Source organism: Chionomys nivalis, chromosome 6 (genome assembly GCF_950005125.1).
Source record: "Chionomys nivalis chromosome 6, mChiNiv1.1, whole genome shotgun sequence".
Classification (NCBI taxonomy): domain Eukaryota; kingdom Metazoa; phylum Chordata; class Mammalia; order Rodentia; family Cricetidae; genus Chionomys; species Chionomys nivalis.
Window position 1 is genome coordinate 13,360,599 of NC_080091.1, and position 23,901 is coordinate 13,384,499.

Sequence of the window (23,901 nt, forward strand, 5' to 3'; positions counted from 1 at the left end):
GCATACAGAGGGGACTCCCACATCAATCTCTCAGAGGGATTTTGTGAAGATTTGTTGTGAAATGACACACAGACACACATCTTCTGGCCCCGGACAGGGAACCCGTGACAGACCAAAGTGCAGACACCACCAAGGTCTGACTTAGGGAACCAATGCGGTTTACTGGGTTTGCTTCCAGGAGTGTAGGTGATGGGTTATTTCCTGGAGCAGAAATGACCCAAAGGCAGCTTCATCTGTAGGGTCCACCCCAGTATGGCTCACAGCTCCCAAAGCCGGGAAACCTGGAGCACAGTGTGTAGCCTGCAGGCAGCTTAGCAGGTTGGAGAGAGGCCTGTCCAGGTGACTCTGGTCTAACCCTCTTCCAGGCAGCTCGGCTGGTTTCTGCTTCCTCCAGGCAACTGGTCTGGTCTGAGTCTTTTTTTTTTTCCAAATCAGTTTCCTTCCTTCTGAGAGGACTTTTAGCTGTCTTTATTACTTACTCTTGGTTTATTACTTACACTAGGGAGGGACCTAGTCAATGCTGTCAGTTTCAGAGACTTTCTGAAGCCATTTTGAGTTACTTATCTTCCCATTTAAAGAGCTTTCTATAGGATGGAATGTTTGAATCTGTGAGGAAACTACTACACAGCAGTTAAAGTTGGTACTTTGGTTAAGCCCCTTTCTAGATGCTGGGGATTCAGCAGTGAGCCAAATAAATGGGGGAAACGCCCTGACCTTGGGCTGCTTATACTCTAATGGAGGAATGAGCCACAATAAACTAACTAGGATGCTGGGTGGCCTGGGCTGACAAGAGAGACAGAAGGCCTGCTGGCGGGAGAATTTCAGTTTTTCAGTTGTTTCTCTTTTCATTCTCTCTCTCTCTCTCTCTCTCTCTCTCTCTCTCTCTCTCTCTCTCTCTCTCTCTCTGACTTACAAGAGTCTGTTTTCTTCTTCCATTGAGTCCTATGGGAGCAACCTCAGGTCGTCAGACTTAGTGGCAGGTGCCTTTACCTGCTGAGCCATCTTGCTGGTCCAGAGCTGTGTTTTTAAAAGGTGATCAGAAAAAGTCTCAAGAAGGTTTTTAGTGAGGAAGTGGCCACCATATAGACCATCCATGATACAGAAAGGAATCCTGGACTAAGTAACTGTTCTTAGTAGCAGAGTCTGATCTGCACAATCCCGGGACTGCGGGGCCGACTGTATTCTACCGACAGCTGCGTTCTGCCGTAGGAGCCCTAGCAGTGTGGAGTCACAGAAGTTCATCGTCTCCACTGCTGAGTGAGAATACTGCACTTTCCCATGTGTGTGTTTTCCAGCAGGCTATTTGTGGAAGGAAGTGTGCCATCTGAGTGGTCTCAGACACCTCGCCTTGCTCCATGTCTTCCTCCTCCCCGGCTAGGTGGAGCTCTGCTCCTACATCATATGTAAATGGAAACTGTCTGGAGGACCCTCCATACTGAGGCCATCTACTGTTCTTATGTTAGCAGGGACTGAGTGCTAGCTCAGAGTTGAATCTAACTCACCCCCCCCCCCCCCCACACACACACACAGTGCAGACACCAAGGGAACAAAGCTGGGTCAGAAAATAGAAAGAAAAAGAGAAGCCTGAAAAACAAATCTCAAATAATTTATTCTAGCCTGCAGGTACTGTGGAGAACCCCACAGATGTTAGGGTGGGCATCGGCACAGATAGCTGGCAAGTGTAGTAGAGTCGCCGTTTGTTGGTGCTACTGGTAGGAACCGGGCAAAGCGAGTCTGAAATGGAGCCAAGCACAGAGAGAGAGGCATCACAGGTAAAGAGGGATTGGCTACACAGGCAAGGGATGTTCATGTTTCAAAACAAAAACAAGAGCAACAATAAACTTGCGAATGCCCCGATTTCCAAGAACTTACAGAAGACTCTTTTATTTCACAAGTATGTAAACTTCGCTCTTTCATTCAAGATGACATTTCTTCTAAAATGTAGTGCGATTAAAATATAGTAATGCTGACTTTAAAATAAAATCAACCTGCCTGAGTATTTTAACTGCTATCTAATGGTATGGTAGAACACTCAGACCTCAGCACTGACTGCTTGATTATATATTTGGCTGGTTGGTTTGGTAGGACCCTGATGTAGGGTAGTGTCTCCCTATGTAGATAGCCCAAGCATTGAACCTGAAATCCTCCTGCCTCAGACTCCTGAGTGCTGTGATTACAGCTGTGTGTTACTACACCTGGCATTTAGTTTTATTGGTTTATATGTGTGTGTGTGTGTAATTTCTACCTAAAGACATAAACTTATGGGTGCTAGGAGGAGGGAAACTGGTTTGCTGCTGTTGTTTGTTTTGCTTTTTCTTTAAAGCTAGTCTAACAACGGGAAAACTCTATTTTTAATTTCTAAACATTGGCACTTTCAGGCAGACTGCCCTGGCTTGCTGTTCCCCAAAGGGTAGTTTTCAGAACACTAGTTCTTGCTTGAAAAGAAAAATACTTTTCCAAAGTGAAGTCAAAGGTTTATTTTTAATACCCTCTTCAGAGAGTCATAGTTCTCACTAGTAAATAAAAGGTCTGAGAAATCCTGTGATAAGCGTTTTTGAATCTGCTTGAAAATGCTCACCCTTTCCCAGATAGTTTTATCTACGGGAACTCCTTCTGTGTAACGCCTATTAATAAACACACCAGAGAACTGGCGTTCTACAGAACACAGCTTAGAAGTGACTGTTACAGGAGACATTAAGAGTTGCTTTTAAAAAGCTGTTTTCCCACCTCCCTGGTATCTGCTGTTTGAGAAGATTGTGACTCCTATGACCTTGGCTGCCTAGTGTTTGTGATAAAACTTATATTTTTAAAGACACAGAGTTTTATAATTAAATTCCATAGTCTCTGTAAGGTTTTGTCAGAAATCCATATCCTTAAGAATTCTCAGAATATGATGGTAGTGGTGGTGATGGTGGTAGTGGTGGTGGTGGTGATGACAGTAGTGGTGATGGTGATGGTGGTGGTGATGGCAGTGATGGTGGTGGTGATGGTGGTGGTGGTGATAGTGGTGGTGGTGGTGGTGATGGTGGTGGTGGTGGTGGTGATGGTGGTGGTGATGGCAGTGATGGTGGTGGTGATGGTGGTGGTGGTGGTGGTGGTGATGGTGGTGGTGATGGCAGTGATGATGGTGGTGGTGGTGGTGGTGGTGGCGGTGGTGATGGTGGTGGTGGTGATGGTGGTGATGACAGTAGTGGTGATGGTGATGGTGGTGGTGGTGGTGGTGATGGTGGTGGTGATGGTGGTGGTGGTGATGGTGGTGGTGGTGATGGTGGTGGTGGTGATAGTGGTGGTGGTGGTGGTGATGGTGGTGGTGGTGGTGATGGTGGTGGTGATGGCAGTGATGGTGGTGGTGATGGTGGTGGTGGTGGTGGTGGTGATGGTGGTGGTGATGGCAGTGATGATGGTGGTGGTGGTGGTGGTGGTGGTGGTGGCGGTGATGACAGTGGTGGCAATGGTGGCGGCAGTGGTGGTGGTAATAGTGGTGATGGTGGTGGTTGTGATGGTGACAGTGGTGGTGGTGATGGAGGTGGTGGAAGTGGTTTTGTTGTTTCGGACAGGAAATTACTGTGTAGCTCTGGCTGGCCATGAACTCACAGAGATCTGCTCTGCCTCCCGAGTGTTGGGATTAAAGTTGTATATCACAACAACCTGGCTACCTGGCTCTGTCACCATCTGTGGTCTTAGCCAGGCAGCCACGACTGCAAATATGATTCTAGGCCTACAACCTCTTGCATTCACTGAACTAGTTTCTTTAGAATGTTCTTCTTGTGTTTACCACTTATTGTCTGAGGAATATCCCATGATTTACCAAGGGAATGGAAGATAGCAATGTTTACAAAAACATATCTGAAAGCTTGCAGATACTATATAATATATTAACATATATATAATATATATTATTTTCTGATAGTAATCTTCTTGAGCTGACTTCTAAATGTGACCATTGGATCCAGATGGCAACAATCAAATTTTTCCAGGGTCAGAAGGTTGTAGAGATCTTTACCATCAAGAATATGTCGGTATTTCCCCAAAATGGAACCCCAGATACTAGCATCCTGGGGCTTAAGAGAGATAGGCCTTAGACTATCTTTTTAACTTCCTGTTAGAGCTCAAAGCTTCAAATGAGGAACAACTCTCTTAGGCAGTGCCCACTTTACAATCTGTAAAACCTAGCCTGCCCTCCAAAGCCTAGACAAAGCGATCACACACTGCAACATTTCCCAGGTAGGTTTATTTTACCATAAAATAATTGCCAAAGCCAATCAGTGCAACGTTAGAGTGGGCGCGCAGCACTGACGTTTTCGATTAACCTTTTGCCTGAGAATGAGGTAAGATGGCAGGGAGCCTCTATTTCGTTAATCTCATAGCGTCTTGTGAGAAAACACCGCAATCAAGAGGCATGCGCACATGCATAGGGGCATACATGTTCTCATGACCATGCTTTGCAGGTATGGGGAAGAGGGTCCAAAACAGGAAAGTAAAGGAAAAAAGGTTCCCCTGAAGAGAAGCTGCATCTAGTGTCCAACCATCTTGAAAGCACTCCAACTAGAGTCTTCATTTACCAATCAGACATTAGAAAAAGTTTCATTATTTCCTTTATATCTGTGAAATTAGATGGTTTTGATAAAATTCTTAAAGAATTTTACTTGAAGGTGAACTCAAAATCTCTGCTTGCATTATGTTCTAGGGATAAACATGGAGGTCCAGAAATGCCCTAATGGTTCCTTTGCCCAAAGTCAATTTTCCAGTTACCTGAGTACTAGAAAAATAAGTTTCTGCTCACCCAAAGTAGATGATATAAGTATCTGTCTTATGATCTTTTTATAAGAAAACTTCCTCGGGGTAGTTACAGTTATAGTTTCAAAGTATGTCTCTTCTAAAATGTGTGCAGAAATTTAAATGTCACGGTCAAGGCTGAAGGTGAGACCTAGGCTCCAAGGTCTCCATGGGTAGACTCTGTTCTGTCATGAAGGGCAATGCTAGCCTCAAAGGCTAGGCTCCAAGGTCTCCATGGGTAGACTCTGTTCTGTCATGAAGGACAACACTAGCCTCAAAGGCTAAGCTCCAAGGTCTCCATGGGTAGACTCTGTTCTGTCGTGAAGGGCAACGCTAGCCTCAAAGGCTAGGCTCCAAGGTCTCCATGGGTAGACTCTGTTCTGTTATGAAGGGCAACGCTAGCCTCAAAGGCTAGGCTCCAAGGTCTCCATGGGTAGACTCTGTTCTGTCATGAAGGGCAACGCTAGCCTCAAAGGCTAGGCTCCAAGGTCTCCATGGGTAGACTCTGTTCTGTCATGAAGGGCAACACTAGTCTTCTCAGCCTCTCTTTCACCTGGCTGCTTTCTTGTACTTCTTAGGCTCCAGAACTGAAAGCCAATAAACGTACCTACATTATAAAGTACCCCATCCATGGTGGTCCAGCTACACAGACTAAGACCCTTAGTGCTTTGAGATGATGTGGGTAACCTGGGTTTATCTGCCTTAGCTTTCCACATGTTGGGGATAGCTCAGAGCTCAGAACTGAGGGCACGTACCTTCCACATGTTGGGAATAGCTCAGAACTCAGAACTGAGGGCACGTACTAATCACCTGACATCTTCTGACTACTGCTGTACCTGGAGGGGCTTCTTAACTTCTCTGTCCTTTCTCATCTGTAAAGGGATGAGCCCGCCTCAGAACTGTGCTGAAAGTCTATAAAATAAGGCATATCAATTCTAGAATTTGGGCATAACAAGTGTCATAATTATGGGATGGAGGAGAAAGCAGGAAATCAGAGACCAAATGACTATTTTTAAAAAAACCAGATAGTGAGCAGACACCATCTGTTTGTAATCTGTTCTAGAGTTTTCTTGAGGTCTACACTAAGTAGTCTTAACTTCAAACTCCATGTTTCAGCTCATCCTGGAAATATTGACGTGAGTCAGTTTCAGCCTATTGTCCTGATTTTCCTAGGCCCCTAGTTTCTGTGAAACATGTTGACAGTTGTCCACCATTTCATCACTCTTGGCTGCAAGCTGCTTGCCCAAAACTGGTCCCGATTTAAGAAACGGAGATCTGCTTCCTGTGGGTCCTGTTCTGCTCTGGATCCCCTGGTAGATGTGCACCTTATCTTTCCCGGTCTAAGAACGTCTCCTAACCAAACCACCTGGAGCTCGTAGCTCTGACTCCGGTCACAACAGTGTTCCCTGCCACATTGTTGTACTTCCTTACTGCTTGCTTCCCATCCCCCCAAAATAATATTCTTGTTGTCTTTGGCATTTTCACAATTTTACTCTATTTCTAAACTCTGAACAGTGTCTGTCAAGTTGACCCCATTAGATGTTACCCTGAATATGCTCTTCTTACATACATGCTTGTCTTTTTAGAAGCTAAACTGATTCGAGAGTGGACTCCTGTGCAGCTACATGGGATGGGCCTAGGAATGCCTCTCCTTTTGTATGGGGGGAGGCTTGATTGTCAGAGCTAATTATTGTAATCACATATTCATTCCTCTTAAACCATATGGTAGACATTTTTACTATAATTTCATAGCTGATTTTTAAAGACATTTATCTTCGTTATTTGGATGTGTGAACAGGTTGGTATGGCCCAGCGCACATGTGAGGTCAGAGGGCCAGTTCAATCCCTCCACTGTGGGTTCTGGGGGTCAAACTCAGCCTACCAGGGTGGCTTGGTTTCTGTCGCTGTGACAAATCACAACCAAAAGTGACTTATGAACCAGTGTGTGTTGTTTGTTTGTTTTGTGTGGGTTGTTTTCTGTTTTGAGGTTTTTTTTGTTGTTGTTGTTTTTGTTTTTGCTTTGTTTTGTTTTGGCTTATGGTTCCAGAGCGATAAGAGCCTGTTGTGAGCCAGGAAGCAGGACAGCAACGGGTAGGACTGAAGTTGAGAGCCCACATCCCCAAAGACAAGAGCAAAGCAGAGAAAGCAAACAGGAAGCGAGGCTTTAAACTCAAAGGCGCCTCCAGCAAGGCAGCCCCTCCAAAAGCTTCCCAAACAGCACCACCACTGCCACCCATGGCAAGTGTTCTCGCCTGCTGAGCCCTCTCAACAGTTCAACATTTAATTCTTAAACCTAAGATTACATTGACCCCTAATCAGATCCCAAACTTCCAGGCATGGGGTTGCCTTCAAGGCCTCTCTTCCTCCATCGAGCAGTTTTAGTGTTTTCTTTTTTTTTATTAATTAATTAATTAATTAAATTATTAAAGATTTCTGCCTCTTCCCCGCCACCACCTCCCATCCCCCCCCAATCAAGTCTTCCTCCCTCCTCAGCCCAAAGAGCAATCAGGTTTCCCTGCCCTGTGGGAGGTCCAAGGACCACCCACCTCCATCCAGGTCTATTAAGGTGAGCATCCAAACTACCTAGGCTCCCACAAAGCCATTACGTGCAATAGGATCAAGAACCCATTGCCATTGTTCTTCAGTTCTCAGTAGTCCTCATTGTCTGCTATGTTCAGCGAGTCCGGTTTTGTCCCATGCTTTTTCAGACCCCGGGCAGCTGGCCTTGGTGAGTTCCTGATAGAACATCCCCATTGCCTCAGTGTGTGGGTGCACCCCTCGCGGTCCTGAGTTCCTTGCTCGTGCTCTCTCTCCTTCTGTTCCTCCTTTGGATCGTGAGACTTCAGTCCAGTGCTCCAATGTTGGTCTCTGTCTCTGTCTTCTTTCATCGCCTGATGAAGGTTAATATTCAGGAGGATGCTTATATGTTTTTCTTTGGGTTCACCTTCTTATTTAGCTTCTCTAGAATCACGAATTATAGTCTCAATGTCCTTTATTTGAAAACTGAAATGGAAGCAAGGAGGAAATCAGTTTTAGTGTTTTCGTCAGAGGGGACTAACAGTTCATTGTGCTCTCAGTTTCTGAGGGTTGAATGGTCCCGGATGCTAGGAACCCATCAGTTCTCTCTTCTATGCAGCGGTTAGTACTAACATTTCAGTAACATTGGTGATCGTTTCCCTTAGGGCAGGTTTTTTTTTTTTTTGTACAAAACTACAGGTTTATGAATTATAAATCCAGGTGAGCTGTGTTCAGAATTGTGACATGAAATAGAAGAGAGCTGTGAAGTAGGATGAACATCCTACAATAATCATAACAAAAATTCCATGATCCACTTTCATATATGTTTAACATTATATAGTCTTGTAGGATTTAACATGTATTCCACTATGTGGGGTGGATTATGGACTAACAACTTTGCAAATTATCATTTAGACAATACATTAGAATAGTACATAATTTTTAGATTAGATCTTGTTTAACATATGTGTGTGTAGTCTATACATAAAACATAAATATAAGAAATAAAAAGAAATATAACTACTGTATTAATTGTTATGACTTTATTACTAGAAGGTAGTGTAGTAATTGAGCAGATATATTTCAGTTAAAATATGTGACTGTTTTTAGATACCATTTCCAAGCTCGTACCCTTGTGAAAATATTAACTTCTGTATTTAGGAATCCCTGGAGACAGTCTTAGTAGAGTGCTTGCTGTGGTACGATGAACTTGGATCCCCAAGATGGGCATGCCTGTAATCCCAGCAGTGGGGGGCAAGGACGGGAAAGACATGGGAAAGGACGGGCAGATCCCTGGAGCTCACTAGCCACCCGCACAGCAGAATTAGTGAGCTCCAGGTTCAAATAGACCCTGTCTCAGTAAACAAAATGGGGGTGCAACTCAAGAAGACACCCATGTCATGTGCTCCACATGCATGCACACGCACACATACAGACTTTCACATACACCCTGCACAGAGAAAGTGAATAATCTTTTCATTCTAGACTAATACCTTGTTACAATAAATAACTGGATATTCATAGACTTCAAGCATCAGACGAAAATCTTCATCATCATTTGATATGCGTTTCCCCCCCCCCTTTTTTTTCTGTGAAGAGAAAATGGTGGTTCCACAGTGAAGCGAAAGAACCTGTCTCCCAGCCACCTTACGACACCAAGAGCACCCAGAGAAGTGATTTTCAAACGCCAGCTTGCCCGCTGGTTTTGCCAGTCAAACACAGCCGGATGCAAAAGCCTTCTTGTGGGATAGGTAAGGACAGCCATGGTAAAACTTTTTATTAAGATGTGTTGGGCGCCTCCTGAGAAAATGATCTCTCTACAGGAGTTCAAGATACATGGACAGCCAAGAGAGCCCGGGAAAGGCTCTTAGTCCCTCCCAGGGGACCCCACGTCTCCAGACACTGGACGGACATTAGTCACACCAGGTTCCAAGTCAGAAACTCTGGAACACTCTGCCCAGTTTTGCCACCAAATTCTAAAAGCTGTAACTATTGAAATAACACCTAACCCTAAATGGCAGAATCTCAGAGTATGATCTGAGGGGTGCTGATGATGGGTGTGGAATGTCCCTCCTAAGCTGGTGTGTCTGAACAGATCTCCAGCCAGTGATGTCTCTGTAAAGCCTTCAGAATGTGGAGGCCCCACCCCTTAGGGTAGTCCAACCCAACTTCCTGTTCTCTCTCCAAATCCTGACCATCAATGCAGTGTGGCTGGCCAACTTCAAACATCTGCCACGATGCCTTCCCTGCCACAGTGGCCTCATTCTCTGGAGCTATAAACCAAATGAATCCTCTTTCTCTTAAGTTGCTTTATATCAGAGCATTTCGACCCAGCAGCAACAACAACAAAAAAACAAGATGCTAATTGTTATTGATCTCTGTAGATAGTGCTTACAAAAGAAGAAATAGTCTATTAAATTTTATGAAGTGTGAATTTAAAAATTAAATAAAAAATTAACCTGTAGAATATCCTTATTCTAAAAATAAGCATAATGATTTCCAAAGCATATTTCCCTGGTTTTTTTTTTTAATCATCTCATTCTTATTTTTAGATCATGTCATGATCGGTGCTTAAAATACATAACGTTGGAAATACCATTACAGATTATTAAACATTTTTAGATCTAAAATGATTTATTTGTCGATCACTATAGCAAACCAAGTCACTTCTTGTTAAAACCATAATGCTAGTAAGAGTCAACAAAGGATTCCTTTTAAAGATCTTTAATGCTCTGACCTCTGTGATTTGGTCTGTTTAGCTGAAAATACATAGGTTAGCTACACAGCGTTAAAAAGTAGAAAATGATCGTATGTATCATGCATAATTCCTAGCTCCAGGGTAGGGGTTCGTGTAAAGGGCTAACTAGTCATCTCTGACCATGGCCTCTCCTTTAGAAAGAAATTTTCTGCTTCTGACTCATGATTTAGAGTGAGTACAGACAGTTCCATTTTCTGCCTCCTAAGACTATGAAATAGCAGAGAAATAAGGATAAAGTGAATGGAAGGAAATTTTTATGGAGTGTGTGGGAGAGAGAATGGAAGCCTACTGATGGGTCAAAGACAAAGAAGCATCTGGAGATGGAACCTCCGGCATGTCAGCAGACACAGGAGAGGACAAGAACCAAGAAAGCAGGAGAGCATCACTCCAAGTCAGGCTTTCGTCACAGCAGCTTCTACCCTGTCTTAACGTTAACTACTAAAGAGCCAGGCATATGGCACACACCTCTAATCCCAGGACTCAGAAGTTGGAGGCAGGTGGGTCTCTGTGAATTTAAGTCCAGCCTGCTCAGTACAGCAAGCTCTTGGCCAACTGAAACTTACAGTTGAGATTCCACCTCAAAATTAATAAAGAAAGAAAGAAAGAAAGAAAGAAAGAAAGAAAGAAAGAAAGAAAGAAAGAAAGAAAGAAAGAAAGAAAAGGAGGAAGGAAGGAAGGAAGGAAGGAAGGAAGGAAGGAAGGAAGGAAGGAAGGAAGGAAGGAAGGAAAGAAGGAAGAAGGGACTGCTAAGAGCTGGAGAGCTGGCTCAGCGACTAAAGAGCACTCCCTTCTCTTGTAGAGAACCCTAGCTTGGCTTCCAGCATTCACACGGCAGTTCACGCCTGTAACTCCATTTCCAGAGGGTCTGATGTCATCTTCTCGCCTCTGCAGGCTCCTTCATACACATGCTACACATAAACGCACACAAGCACACACATACATAAAAGTACTAGAGAACTTTTTTTATTAATGAAGACTATTGGAGCCTAGACTTTTAGCCAGACAATAACTATCACACTGTGTGTACTGGAAAATCATTCTGATCCTTCTATTCTTAATCATGAGTGGACAGCCAAAACACAGAATTATGCCAAGGTAATTTCCCTGGATAAAGACAAGGAAACATCAAGAGCATAAAACAAAACAAAAATCTAAAAAGTATGACAGAAGAGAAACCAGGAGGAGAGACCATCAGAAAGTTCAACCTTTCTGGTGCTCTTTTCTGAAAGATGTAACACAAATTCTAATCAGTCTTAGTAATAAAAATCCAGAGTCAAATATTGCAGCAAAGGCTGAAAGGTCAGAGAGACAAAGGAGCCAGTCACAGCCACCTCTTAACTCGCCAACTTCTCAGCCAGAAAGGGGGCGAGCTCCTGTTTCTGTCCTGCTTTATAACTTCCTCTCTCCTCCCAGCCATATCATTTCCTGTTTCCTCCTCCCAGGTGCTGGGATTAAGAGTGTGTGCCACCACTGCCTGGTCTCTATGGTTAACTAGTGACTAGCTCTGCACTCTGATCTCCAGGCAAGCTTTATTTGTTAGAACACAAAATATCACCACAGAAAGGAGTAAAATGAAGGAGCAATAACGACTAACCGGCATAGGAGGTTCTTTGTTTATGTGCTGCTTTCATTGGTTGAATAAAGGAACTGCCTTGGCCTTTTGATAGGGCAGCCCTTAGATAAGCAGGGAAGACAGAACTGGATGCTGGGAAGAAGGACAGACAGACAGATGCCATGGTTCTCCTGCCCGAGACAGACGCTGGTTAGACTCATGCCAGTAAGCCACAGTCAAGTGGTGAAACACATTAATGGAGATGGGTTAAACTAATATGTGAGAGTTAGCCAGGAAGAGGCTAGAGATAATGGGCCAGGCAGTAATTTAATTAATATAATTTCTGTGTGGTTATTTTGGGGGTTAAGCTAACCGGGCTGTGGGATGCAGCCTGCTCCTCTTGCTACATAAAACATAGCATTTATTGAGAACATACTGTTTGTCAGGTACTTTATGGAACTTCCAAACATAAACTCTGATTTTATTCTCAAATTAACTCTATAAAGCAGTCGTTCTCAACCTGTGAGTCACAACTTCTTGGGGTCAAAAGACCCTTTTACAGGGGTCACATATCAGATATTTACATTACAATTTATAACAGTAACAAAATTACAGTTATGAAGTAGCAATGAAAATAATTTTATGGTCGGGGGGGAGGGGTCACCACAACATGAGGAACTGTATTAAACAGTCACAGCTTAGGAATGTCGAGAAACACTTCTATGTTTGCAAGGGTGTAGCAATAAAATTGTCATTCTCAGTTTTCAGATAAGACAGTATAAGATTGCAGAAGTTTACCTTACCCTTTTAGGGACTTTTGCTGGGCCTAAAAATTAAATTAACATGAAGATCAACAAGAGGAAAGCACACACATTTTTAAAAGCACGTTTTTGTTTTTATTTTGTTGTTGTTTTGTTTTGTTTTGGGGAACTAGGAGTCTCATAAGGAAATGGAGATCCAGCAACATTTAATTGAGCCTATGTGTCCTGATTTGGACAGAGCTGTCAGGTGTGAAGACTTCCAAAGGACTTGGTTCAGGTTAGCCCACCGGGCGGAGAAGCTAGTAACTGGTAGAGGAGGTCAGGTACGGATGCTCTCCAGGCCCGTCTCCCTGGAGTGAGATGCGATGAGACTTTGCTTCTGGTGGAGAAAGGGCCTCTTTTAATTGGAATCTCATCTTGTGCTGCACATGAGTGTTTCCTACTTTCTCATCCTGTGATCTTCGATCCAGCTGATCTATGTATCTTCATCTAGACGGACCAACTCACAGAAGTCAGAGTGTTCAAGATCTCTAAAAGGAATCCTTTGTTAATTCTTGTTAGCATTATGGTTTTAATAAAATGTGACTCAGTTTACTATCGTGACATTCTTAGGTATAATCATTTTAGATCTGAAAATATTTAATAATCTGTGTAAGGAAGCTCAGAATGTTTTCCTTGCATGCACTCATACAACACTGAAGGTTTCATGGTACATTTGTCCAAACAGTTTGCTTCACTCCCCTCCCTCCTCCTGTCCTCCCCCCCCCCCAGTTCCCATTCTCCCAGAGAGTCCCCACTTTCTGCTTTCAACCTTCCCGTTACCTTCCCCGCCCTTCCCTTAGGAGCTCTCCTTTCACGCCCCCCTTTCTAACCTTATGATCTCCACACATACGTATCGTCTCTCGCTCATGCACATGAACTTTAAATGTGGGATCCTCACATGAAAGAAAGCGTGTGCTGTTTGTCTTTCTCAGTTTTGCTTGCTCCACTTAATTTCCGTCCTATCCATTTTCCTGCAGAGGTCATGCTTTCAGTTTTCCTCACGACTGCATAATGTTCCTTTGTGGGTATGCACCACACCTTCATGATGCACTCATCTGTAGATAGCTAGACAGGTTCTATTCCTTCATGATTATTGTGAATGTGCAGCAATAAACACGGATACTTGAATGTCTGTCTCTGTGGTGCGCTGACTTAGAGAACTCTGGGTACCCAAGTGTGGTACCGATGGGTCATATGACAGCTCCATTTTTAACTTTCTTGACACCTCCAATCTGATTTCCATACCATCTACTGTTTTCAGGCTCTATTAACAATCATCACTACATTAGAGCAGCAGATTTCAGGGTGGCACCTTCAGCTAGCACAGAGTTTAAGTAACTTGCTGAAGGCAGATGATTGGCTCAGCCCGTAGCTGGTTGCAGTGTCCGTGCTCAAAGCTAACACTCTGCTCAGCCTCTGAAATGGTAAAGGAATCACCCTATAAAAGGCATTGAAAGGGTGCACTGCGTGTAGCTGGATCTGAAGGAAAGAACATAGATCCTCATATCATGCAACAGCAAAACAAATTATGAAGAGAAGATTCTCAAACTTTCCATACGAAAACAAGAAAACTGACTATTTGAGAAACGATCCATGTGAAGTCCCCGGCTCATTAGTACATGCTCAGCGAGTTCGTCCCTGTAGATTCTCAGGGGAAATCATACCCTAGCAGGTTTAAATGGCATGGGTACTAGGACACTTTCTGGTGGAATCAGGCATTGAACCTTCCAAGAAAGAAACAAAACTCTCTTTGGCTCTTAAGGGAACAAAAACATTATCATTAGATGATATCGTAGGATTGGCACTAGAACTAAGTAAAACACCATTTGAAGTTCTACCGCAGTGCTTGTATAAAATAATAATAATAAAGGGTGGGTGTGTGAGTCTTTAGTTATTGTATTGTACTGTTAGGTACTGGGTTGGAACTTAGCTTTTAAAACCTAGCATATTCTCTCTCTCTCTCTCTCCCTCCCTCCCTCTGTGTGTGTGTGTGTGTGTGTGTGTCTTTCTGTCTGTGTTTTGACCTATCTACCTGTCTCTTGCCCTCCCCCTCCCTCTTCGATTGATATTTCCCATTACTAAGTCCATTATTATATCCTAAGGTCTAGCATGGTGATCAAACTCAATAAGTAGTTTGAATAACCAAATGAATATACAGTCAAATGCTAAACTATTGACTATACCTTCTTAGATGGATACTACATATTACTCAATAAACTGAATGCAAGTTTAAACTAACAAAGAAAAAGCCCCAACACTGACCTGAAACAATTCCTATGCAGGAGGTGCTTTGTTATTAGTGAAAAAAATTACTGTACCACTTCAGGCTATGTAAAACTTGAGCTGTGTGCCCGTCTTTTACAGCATACACACTATGCTAGCATGTACTGAGGCCAGCGGGAAGCAACTTCCCATCATTCTGTTCCCTCAGCCCACGTCGTTACGCCTCCCTCATCTCTGGCATTTCAGCAATGTTATCTTGTGCTGACAGTGAAAGTGCCCTTCCCACTACCACACAGCTTCCTGGCTGCCACCCACACTTAGATCACAAATGGTCGTGCTTCATCCTGTCTGAGGCCCTGTAAGATCCAGTCATATTTTGGATTTGTATCATAAAACTTCATAATTTGGAAATGGTGACCTAATTGGTGAATTGATGAAGGGTGGCATTTTTGGTTGAAATAAACCCTTGACTGCTAACCTCTGACTTTCTGTATTTTAATGTTCTTTTGAGTTACAGATTCAGACCCAGTGGTAAAATTACTTGCCTAAGAGAGGTTTCACTTTATTGTTTCTTTCGCTCCAAAGTGTATGCTTTCTGCTGCATTTATTTATTTATTTATTTATTTATTCATTCATTATCTTAAATCTGGCATATGGAGCATCTTAGTTTCTTCTCTGTTGCTGTGAAGAGAAATCATGACCAAAGCAACTTGTGGAAAAAATAATTAGACTTAGTTTCAGAAGGTATGCTCATGATCACCATGGTGGGGAGCCTGGCAGCAGGCAGGCAGGCATAGTGCTGGCGCAGAAGTGGGGAGCTTACGCATTGAGACAGTCACCACAGGGCTGAGAGAGAGATAGCTGGAAATGACTTGGGATTTTGAAAACTGTTGTAATAAGAGCGGCAGGGCTGCGTCCCCGGCACCCGGCCGCCCGTATGGCTAGCTTATGCCCCGAAATAATTACACGGAAACTGTATTCTTTTAATCACTGCCTGGCCCATTAGTTCCGGCCTCTTATTGGCTAGCTCTTACATATTGATCTAACCCATTTCTAATATTCTGTGTAGTACCACGAGCTGGCTTACCAGGAAGGATCTTAACCTGCGTCTGTCTGGAGTGGGAGAATCATGGCGACTCCTGACTCAGCTTCTTTCTCCCAGCATTCTGTCTGTTTACTCCACCCACCTAAGGTTTGGCCTATCAAATGGGCTAAGGCAGTTTTCTTTATTACTTAACCAATGAAAGCAACAGATAAAATACAAGAACCACCTCCATCATTTCCCCTTTTTCTGTTTAAACAAAAAAGAAAGGCTTTCACTTTAACATAGTAAGATTACATATAGCAAAACAGTTATCAAGCAAGAATTACAGTTACAATATTTATATCTATTTTATCTTTTATCATAACTAAGGAAAACTATAACTATAACTAACCATTCTTCAACTCCATCAAAGACTCCAGAAGGATATAATATTACCTAAGCAAACAAGAGATCCAAAACTCTAGAAATGACAGAGTCATCTCGCTGCCTGGACAGTCACCCAAAGTTCTTTTGTACCGTTGGGGCATCCATCTTCAGCCTTCAGGCCATAGTATTCAGCAGACATTTCCATGAAGCAGGAAATTCCAAAGACAGTTCAGTCACTTTTTGCTGTGTCCTGCAGAATGTCTTGCAGACTCTTTTATGAGTCAGGAACCCCGAAAGACCATCTCACCTTTAGGCAAGTTCAGCAGTCCTCTCTCTGTGGGTTCTCTGTGTCCAGTTTATGCATCAGTCCAGGCAAGAGTAGTTTCTTGCCCAAATGGCTAACCAACTCCATAAGAAGCCTCTTCGATGCCCATCTTCTTCTTGAAGTAGATTGGTACTGCCAGGAGCAGACGTATCTCACTATAACAGTCCTAAGTTATTAAAACATTTAAATGCCATGTTCTGTAGTCTTTGAAAGATATGAAGAATGCCTAATTGAAATATATCTCTATATATCTAGAAAATCTAACTAACATGACTACAAGCTTGATTATTATTTATGATTATCCATTAGCAACCTATATTTCCTAATTATACATTACATTTTTAAATGAACTACACAATCACAATACCTTAATCAAGATCAGAAATACATATACATATAACAAAATTGACCTTAAAATCCATACCAATGCAAATTATTCATATCTATATCATATCCCCCTTTAAATGTAAAAGAACATTTATAAACCATATTTGGGAACATGGGCGCAGTTTTTCTCTCCAAACTGCTTCCTGCTGAATGGGGGCGCTGTTATTCAGATCTTTCATGGTGTAACCTGTGTGTCAGGGTCATCTCAGTCGGCAGTTGAGTGAAGTAATTTTCTGAAGGTGTTCACAGCAACCTTTCAGGAGGGCGTGGTCTATCATACCATATTGGGATAGAAGAAATCCACAGGGTTGCATCCTCTGTGAAAACAAAAGAAGACCCTCTCCAAAGCATCATATCCTTAGACCCATATTCTGAAATCATAATACCCTTGTATCCATTTTGGTTTAGCTTGGCAGCCCATATAATGAAATGTCTCTTTGCACTTAGCTCCTTTACAGTCAAAAATTTTAAAGAAAACACAATAATACAAAGAATCCAGACTCTCTGTGAATTTTCCATTTTTACGTGGCTTATTTTTCTTTATTTCTTTTAATCTACAACTATCTGTACTCTGTCTCTTTAAAGACTTTACCCTTTTTTTTAAACCATTAACTTTATTCTCTATATTTGTTTTTTCTCTCTCTCAAGCCTACGTACAGGCACCAACACTGTGGTCTTTTATGTCTGAATCTGTTTTATTGTGAATCTGTAATTTTTTTACTATCCAGGAGCATTTTTTAAAATATTAAGCACTTCTTAAAAACTTAAGTTGCACCATGTACAGGTAATACGGTACCACCTATGTCCTTCTCAGTCTAAACCTTAACTGCCCTGTTGTTATGGTAATTACGGTAGTTCCTGCCTGAGACCAGCACAGATCAGCATGGCGGAGCTGAGCTGCTCCTGCATCAGAACCATTTGGTGCCCCTGAGTCACACACAGTTCCAGGCACACAGCAGTCCACATTTCCATCAAGCAAGACGTAGCACTTTACTCCAAATGATCCATTCAAAAGCTCTGTCTCCAGCAGGAGCCAAACAGAGATTGCAATGGCGGCACAGCCCAGAAAGCCGGCATTTTAAAACAGCCAGTTTTTTCCTGCTGCTGAGTTAGGACAATTTCTTTGCAGCATGCAACCCACAAACAGCAAAAAGCTGTCTTAAATTCTCTCTGTGTCCTTTTTAAGCCCTCTCAGGTTTTACGTGGAGTTCATTAGCACGTTGGGTGCCACTCTGTTGTAATAAGAGCGGCAGGGCTGCGTCCCCGGCACCCGGCCGCCCGCCCGCATGGCTAGCTTATGCCCCGAAATAATTACACGGAAACTGTATTCTTTTAATCACTGCCTGGCCCATTAGTTCCGGCCTCTTATTGGCTAGCTCTTACATATTGATCTAACCCATTTCTAATATTCTGTGTAGTACCACGAGCTGGCTTACCAGGAAGGATCTTAACCTGCGTCTGTCTGGAGTGGGAGAATCATGGCGACTCCTGACTCAGCTTCTTTCTCCCAGCATTCTGTCTGTTTACTCCACCCACCTAAGGTTTGGCCTATCAAATGGGCTAAGGCAGTTTTCTTTATTACTTAACCAATGAAAGCAACAGATAAAATACAAGAACCACCTCCATCAGAAAACTCAAAGCCAACCCCCAGTGACACACCTCCTCCAACAAGACCACACCCCCTAATTCTTCCCAAACAGTTCCACCAACTGGCCACCAAGTATTCAAATATATGAGGCTATTGGGGATAATTTTATTCAAACCACTACATGGAGCTGGCGAAATGACTCAGCAATTAAAAGCACTTACTGCTCTGGCAAAGGACCTGAGTTCATCTTCTGTATCCATAGCCCTGGCTCAACCTGTGATGTCAGCACATGTGGAACCTGAAACCCTTCTCTGGCCTCTGTAGGCACCTGCACACATATGCCCCCCCCCAAGTCACACACACACACACACAGATACATACTCACACACATATAAACGTACACACATATATACACATGCACACTCCTGCACACATATACATACACACATATATACATACACCACACACATATACACTCACACTAACACACACATACATATACACACTGACACACATACACAAACACACACATATATACAAACACAAATAAAAACAAAATGAAAACATCCAAAATATATCACAACAACTACAGTTTTTACATTTGTGATGTTTTTATGTTTTATTTTATGACTCAAATGAATTCTATTGAGAAGAATGGTGTTTCCAAGAGGAAAATATTTGCTGATGTTTCATAAGTAGCCATAGAATTAAGAAATGTTGTCAAGTTAAAGCTGCTAACTTACAGCTGGGCGGCAGTGGAACACACCTTTTTAAGCCCAGCACTCAGGAGGCAGAGGTAGGTAGAACGCTGAGTGCAAGGCCAGCCTGGTCTACAGAGTGCTGGGAAAGACAACAGGAATGAGGGAGCATCTCTGGGGTCAGCTAGAAACCGAGTGCAATGGAAACTCCCAGGAATCTGAGGATGACCCTAACTGAGATTCCTAACAGCCAGAGACACAGAGCCTGAAGCAGCCGTCTCCTGTAACCACACAATCCACTCACACGACCTCTAACCTACAATTTGCCCTGCCTCCAAGACATGTTGGGGTAAAGGTGACTTGGAAATTATGGGAGTGGCCAACCAATGACTTGAGACCCATACCGTGAGAGCGAACCCCCTCCTGATACTGCCTGAAAGACCAGGACCCAGAGTGTGGACAGCTCATAGACTAGAACCAAAGATGACTGGAAAAAAAGAGGGAAAATAGTCAATGAGATGTTCTGGTAATATTCTGCTATACTCATAGATTATTGCCTAGCCCAATTGTCATCAGATAGGCTTCACCTAGCAAGTACTGGAAACAAATGCAGAGACCCACAGTCAGTCACTAGGCAGAGCTGTGGGAATCCTGTGGAAGGGGGGGGGGAGTTACGGGAACCAGAGAGGTCAAGGACACCACAGGAAAAATACACAGAGCCAACTGACCTGGACTCATGGAGGCGCATGAAGATGGAACAGTCAGCCAAAAGTCTTGCATGGGACTGATCTGGGCCCTCTGCACATGTGTTGCAGTTGTGTGTATTAGTCCTCTGCGGGGCTCCTGGCAGAGGCAGTGGGAGCCTAGTCTCGCTGTAACTTACATCCCATGGCTGACTGGTGTGTTTTGGAAGGTCTGCACTTTCCTGAAGGGAAAGGAAAGGGATTTGTTGGGGGGAAGTTGGAGAGGGGGACTGGGAGGAAAAGAGGGAAGGAGTGGAAACTGATTTATCTGGGAAAAATTAATTAATTAATAAAAATGTGAAAGATGTAATTAAAAAAGAATGAAGCAAGCCTTCACAAGACTTTTAAAATGTATCTTTTCCACAGAATTTACGATGGGCTTCCAAAGCTACACTAAACACTAGAAACTGGAGGTGAGGGAGAAAAAACGGGGAAAGGAAAAGTGTGTAGAATGTTTTTCGCCAAAGATAAATTATAAACCTAATTAAACCATGCTGTTTTCTAAGTCTATATTCATATATTTAATCCACATTAGGTAGAGAACATTATTCAGAGGTTTACTTTCTTATGAGAAAATTATAAAATAATAAACCAAGTCCTTGAAGAAGAAAAAGAAAAGAAAAAGAAAATGTGGGATTATCTTGATTGAGTTAGTGAATGTGGGAGTCAGCCCATAGTGGGGAGCACCATCTCCCGGGCATGGGTCAAGGTCTGTGTAGGAGTGAAACGTGTGAGCTAAATGCCAGAAGCTGATGGAATCCATTTCTCTCTGCTCTTGGCTGTGGGGTGCGAGATGATCCAGTCTTACGTCCTCACCGCCACCTCGACCTCTCTGAGATGACCGACTGTAACCTGGGACAGGAAACTGAGCAAGTTTGCTTTGTTCAGGGTATCTTAGCAGAGTAACAGAAACGAAACTACGATACAAATTAGGTACATTTTAGAAGAGAGGAAAGTGAACCTCAGTAAAGCTAAGGGGGCTGTCCCCCAAGTTGCACGCGCTCAGGATATGTGGTAGAGACTGAATCTGAAGGCGTGCCTGTCCTCTGCCGCGGCTCGTGCACTGGCTTCTCCACTAACTCACTATTTCATTCTAAGATGCAGAGGCGCTGTGCTTTATCTAAGAAGTTGTCACTTGCTGAGATTAGTGAAAGCACTGATGCTCGGATAGTGAAAACATGGTATTCATAAGGAGACAGTCTTTTATCAATATGCAAGAAAAATATAAATTATGGGATTTCCTCAGTGCTTCAGCTCTGATGTTGCTGGCACCTGCTCTTCTTGGTGTGCTCACAGGTCCTCGGAAACTGGGTGCTAATTAGAAATCAAGGAAATATTATCACTTATATCATGTATGTAGTCTCCATTCTTATTTATTCGCCCAAATTAGACTATGTTCATTCGCTTGTTTTAGACAGGTTTTCATTATATCACTCTTGCTAACCTGGGACTTGCCATGTAGACCAGGCTAGCCTCATATTCACCGGTCTACACACCTGCCTCTGCCTCCTGGGTGTTCACACCAAAGGTTGCTGCACCACGTTAGGCCACAGTCTGTCGCACTGGGAGGAACCAGTTCTGTTTTGTTTGAGACTGAGTTTCACTGAGTATCCAAGGTTGGCCTTCAACTCATTATATAGCCCAGGCTGGCCTCAAACTTGTGGTATTCCTCCTGCCTAGGTGCTGCGATTAAAGCTTATTCCACACTTCCAGCGTACAAGTACGAGCTGTAAAGATTATATTTTGTTACCCTTTAATGGTTTATATACATAAGGCGCATAATTTGAAGGCTATAAAATATATGATCAAAATTCAATCCACCCCTCTCTACCTTTCCTCAATCACACAATTCTTCCCTACTGTAGCCACCAGAAACAATTTCTTATGCACTATCCCATAGATGTGCCGGGATATGCAAATTCTTACATCCATGTCTGTATTTGTTAAAAAGAGAATCAAAAGTATTTCCTTTGGCAGAATTCAATCAATTCTTTTATTGTCAGTAGCAGGTGGACATTGCAAACGAGTGGAACCTCTGTTACTGGGTTAAAGAGTAAAGACTTTCTGCTCAGCAATGCCAGCCATCCTGAGTGTCCCCGTGGCATCAGCACAGAATTCTTTGGGCATCATCGTAATCACTTAGCCACGACCACACATTCAACGTAAAATCTTTCACACCCTTCCTAGTTGTCAGAAACAACTTGGCAAACAACTTTGTTCTCGCTAAGGCATACTGGTGTCTGTTTAAAAGCCTCTCTAACAGGAGCTGAAGAAACGGCGTAGTGGTTAAGAGCGCTGCCTGCTGCTCTTCCAGATGACCTGGGCTTTATTCTCAGCGGCGCGCAGTGACTCCCAACCTTCCGTAACCCCAGTCCTCGGAGATCTGACACCCTCCTCCAGCCTTTGAAAGAATCGGGTACACGTGTGCATACACGCACATGCAGGGAAAATGCTCAGCCACGTAAAATAAAAATAAATATTTTTAATTTATCAATTCCGTGTGTGAAACTAATTTTTTATTTAGATGTTTTCATTCAGAATAAATTCTGAATCCATATTATTATAGCTATGGTTAGATAACTTAAGGAATTTCTGTTGACCTTTGCTTGGAACCTCCTATGTAGAGCAGGCTATCCTGAAACTCGCGCGGCCGCTTGCCTTTGCCTCCCAAGCACCAGGACTGAAGGAGTCTTCCACATGCCTGGCATTTTTTGACAGTTTCATAAAGGATAAGTATCACAATATTTATGTTTCCATATTCAGATCTAATTATCATACTGATTTCACTGAAATACCTCTCATCTTTCCTAGTTCCGCTTACGTGCCTGAGTTCATCAGAACATGAAAACAATTTCGTAGAATATATCTCCTTTATTCATCAATATGATTCCAGGAAAAGTCCCAATGAGCCCATCCGGGGAAAGGTGAGGCAATGCTCAGAACTAAGCATTTAATACGATATAGAACAGACATACAGGAGAACTTTTCAGTCGTATTTGTCTTTCTAATCGTTTATCTAAACAAACGTAGTCATCAGCAGGTTAGACTCAGCTCGTGGCGTGTAAAGAACAAGGATGGTGTCATGGTTTGGAACCACGGGGCCTTTGGTATATTTACCGAGAGCACTGGTTTAAAGTGATATTGATAAAAATTTTAGATGTTCTCATAAGCAGGACAGAATTGAAGAGTTGTTGCTGGAAAGTCTAACGATACAGATGTTTGTTTTCATAGTTCATTGTAAGGAATCCATTCGGACATTTGGACACAATCATCAAGTCTATGGATTGATTATAGTTTCATTTGCAGCCATAGCAACCTATGAAGCAAAAAATAAAATTCCACGCAAATAGTTGCATTTGGACAAGTAGTGGTGATCAGAAAGCACAGACGCTTGGGTGACTGTCTGCTTTTTACTTCTGTGCTCCGTCATTTTCCCCGTTTACAAGGCTCACCAAAACTTCTGTGGTGTCTTTGGTTTTGGACTGAAGTGACGGTTAGTGGAGAAGCAGATAAAGATGTTCCTTCATAACCAGGACTTGAACTCCCCACACACGCGGCTCCAGTTCAGACTTCCCTGGATAATGTCACCTTTGTTTTCCTTTCCAGAGACACGGAACCTTTGTGCAGAGAGAGATAAAGCCACGGACTCTGCCGATAGTTCCCAAGGGACCAGAGGTATTACCGAACGCTCTAGGGTCATGTTCATCAGAACAGCCCCCAAAAACAGAAAAAGGAAACTCGTCAGGAGACAGCATGACCTCACCAGGCCCACGCTGGCAGAATTCCCAAGAACTGCTGCAGACTTAGATCAGCTTATGAGAAACAGAAGGCAGCCCAGGCTGGCAGGTCCAGTGCCTGGTGTGGGTGAGGACTGCGGCGCACTGTAGGGCGAACTCTTCTCACCAGGCACGGGCCCTTAAACCCACTACTAATAAAGCCAGGGTAAGTGAGGACAAATTCTGGTATTCAGATAAAAGCGTCATCTCTGGAATGTAGGCAGATTTCCCCAATGTCATGTAGGCACGTGGCGCTGGCATTGTTGTGATCAGTAACCTCAGAACACAGAATTTACATAAATAGGGGGAAAGATTAAATAGTCCACTCCAATTTTACGTGGCCC

The 23,901-nt window shown here is 43.1% G+C and overlaps 1 protein-coding gene across 1 annotated transcript in view; it reads left to right on the forward strand.

Annotated features, from left to right (window-relative positions):
• C6H2orf73 (chromosome 6 C2orf73 homolog) overlaps positions 1–23,588 on the forward strand; it is a 36,717-nt gene extending 13,129 nt beyond the window's left edge. Inside the window, exons 3-5 of the mRNA XM_057771722.1 lie at positions 8,891–9,044; positions 22,593–22,705; positions 23,388–23,588. Coding sequence (XP_057627705.1) covers positions 8,891–9,044; positions 22,593–22,705; positions 23,388–23,588 — 468 coding nt within the window. The remainder of the gene's footprint in view (positions 1–8,890; positions 9,045–22,592; positions 22,706–23,387) is intronic.
• The last annotated feature ends 313 nt before the right edge of the window (positions 23,589–23,901 follow it).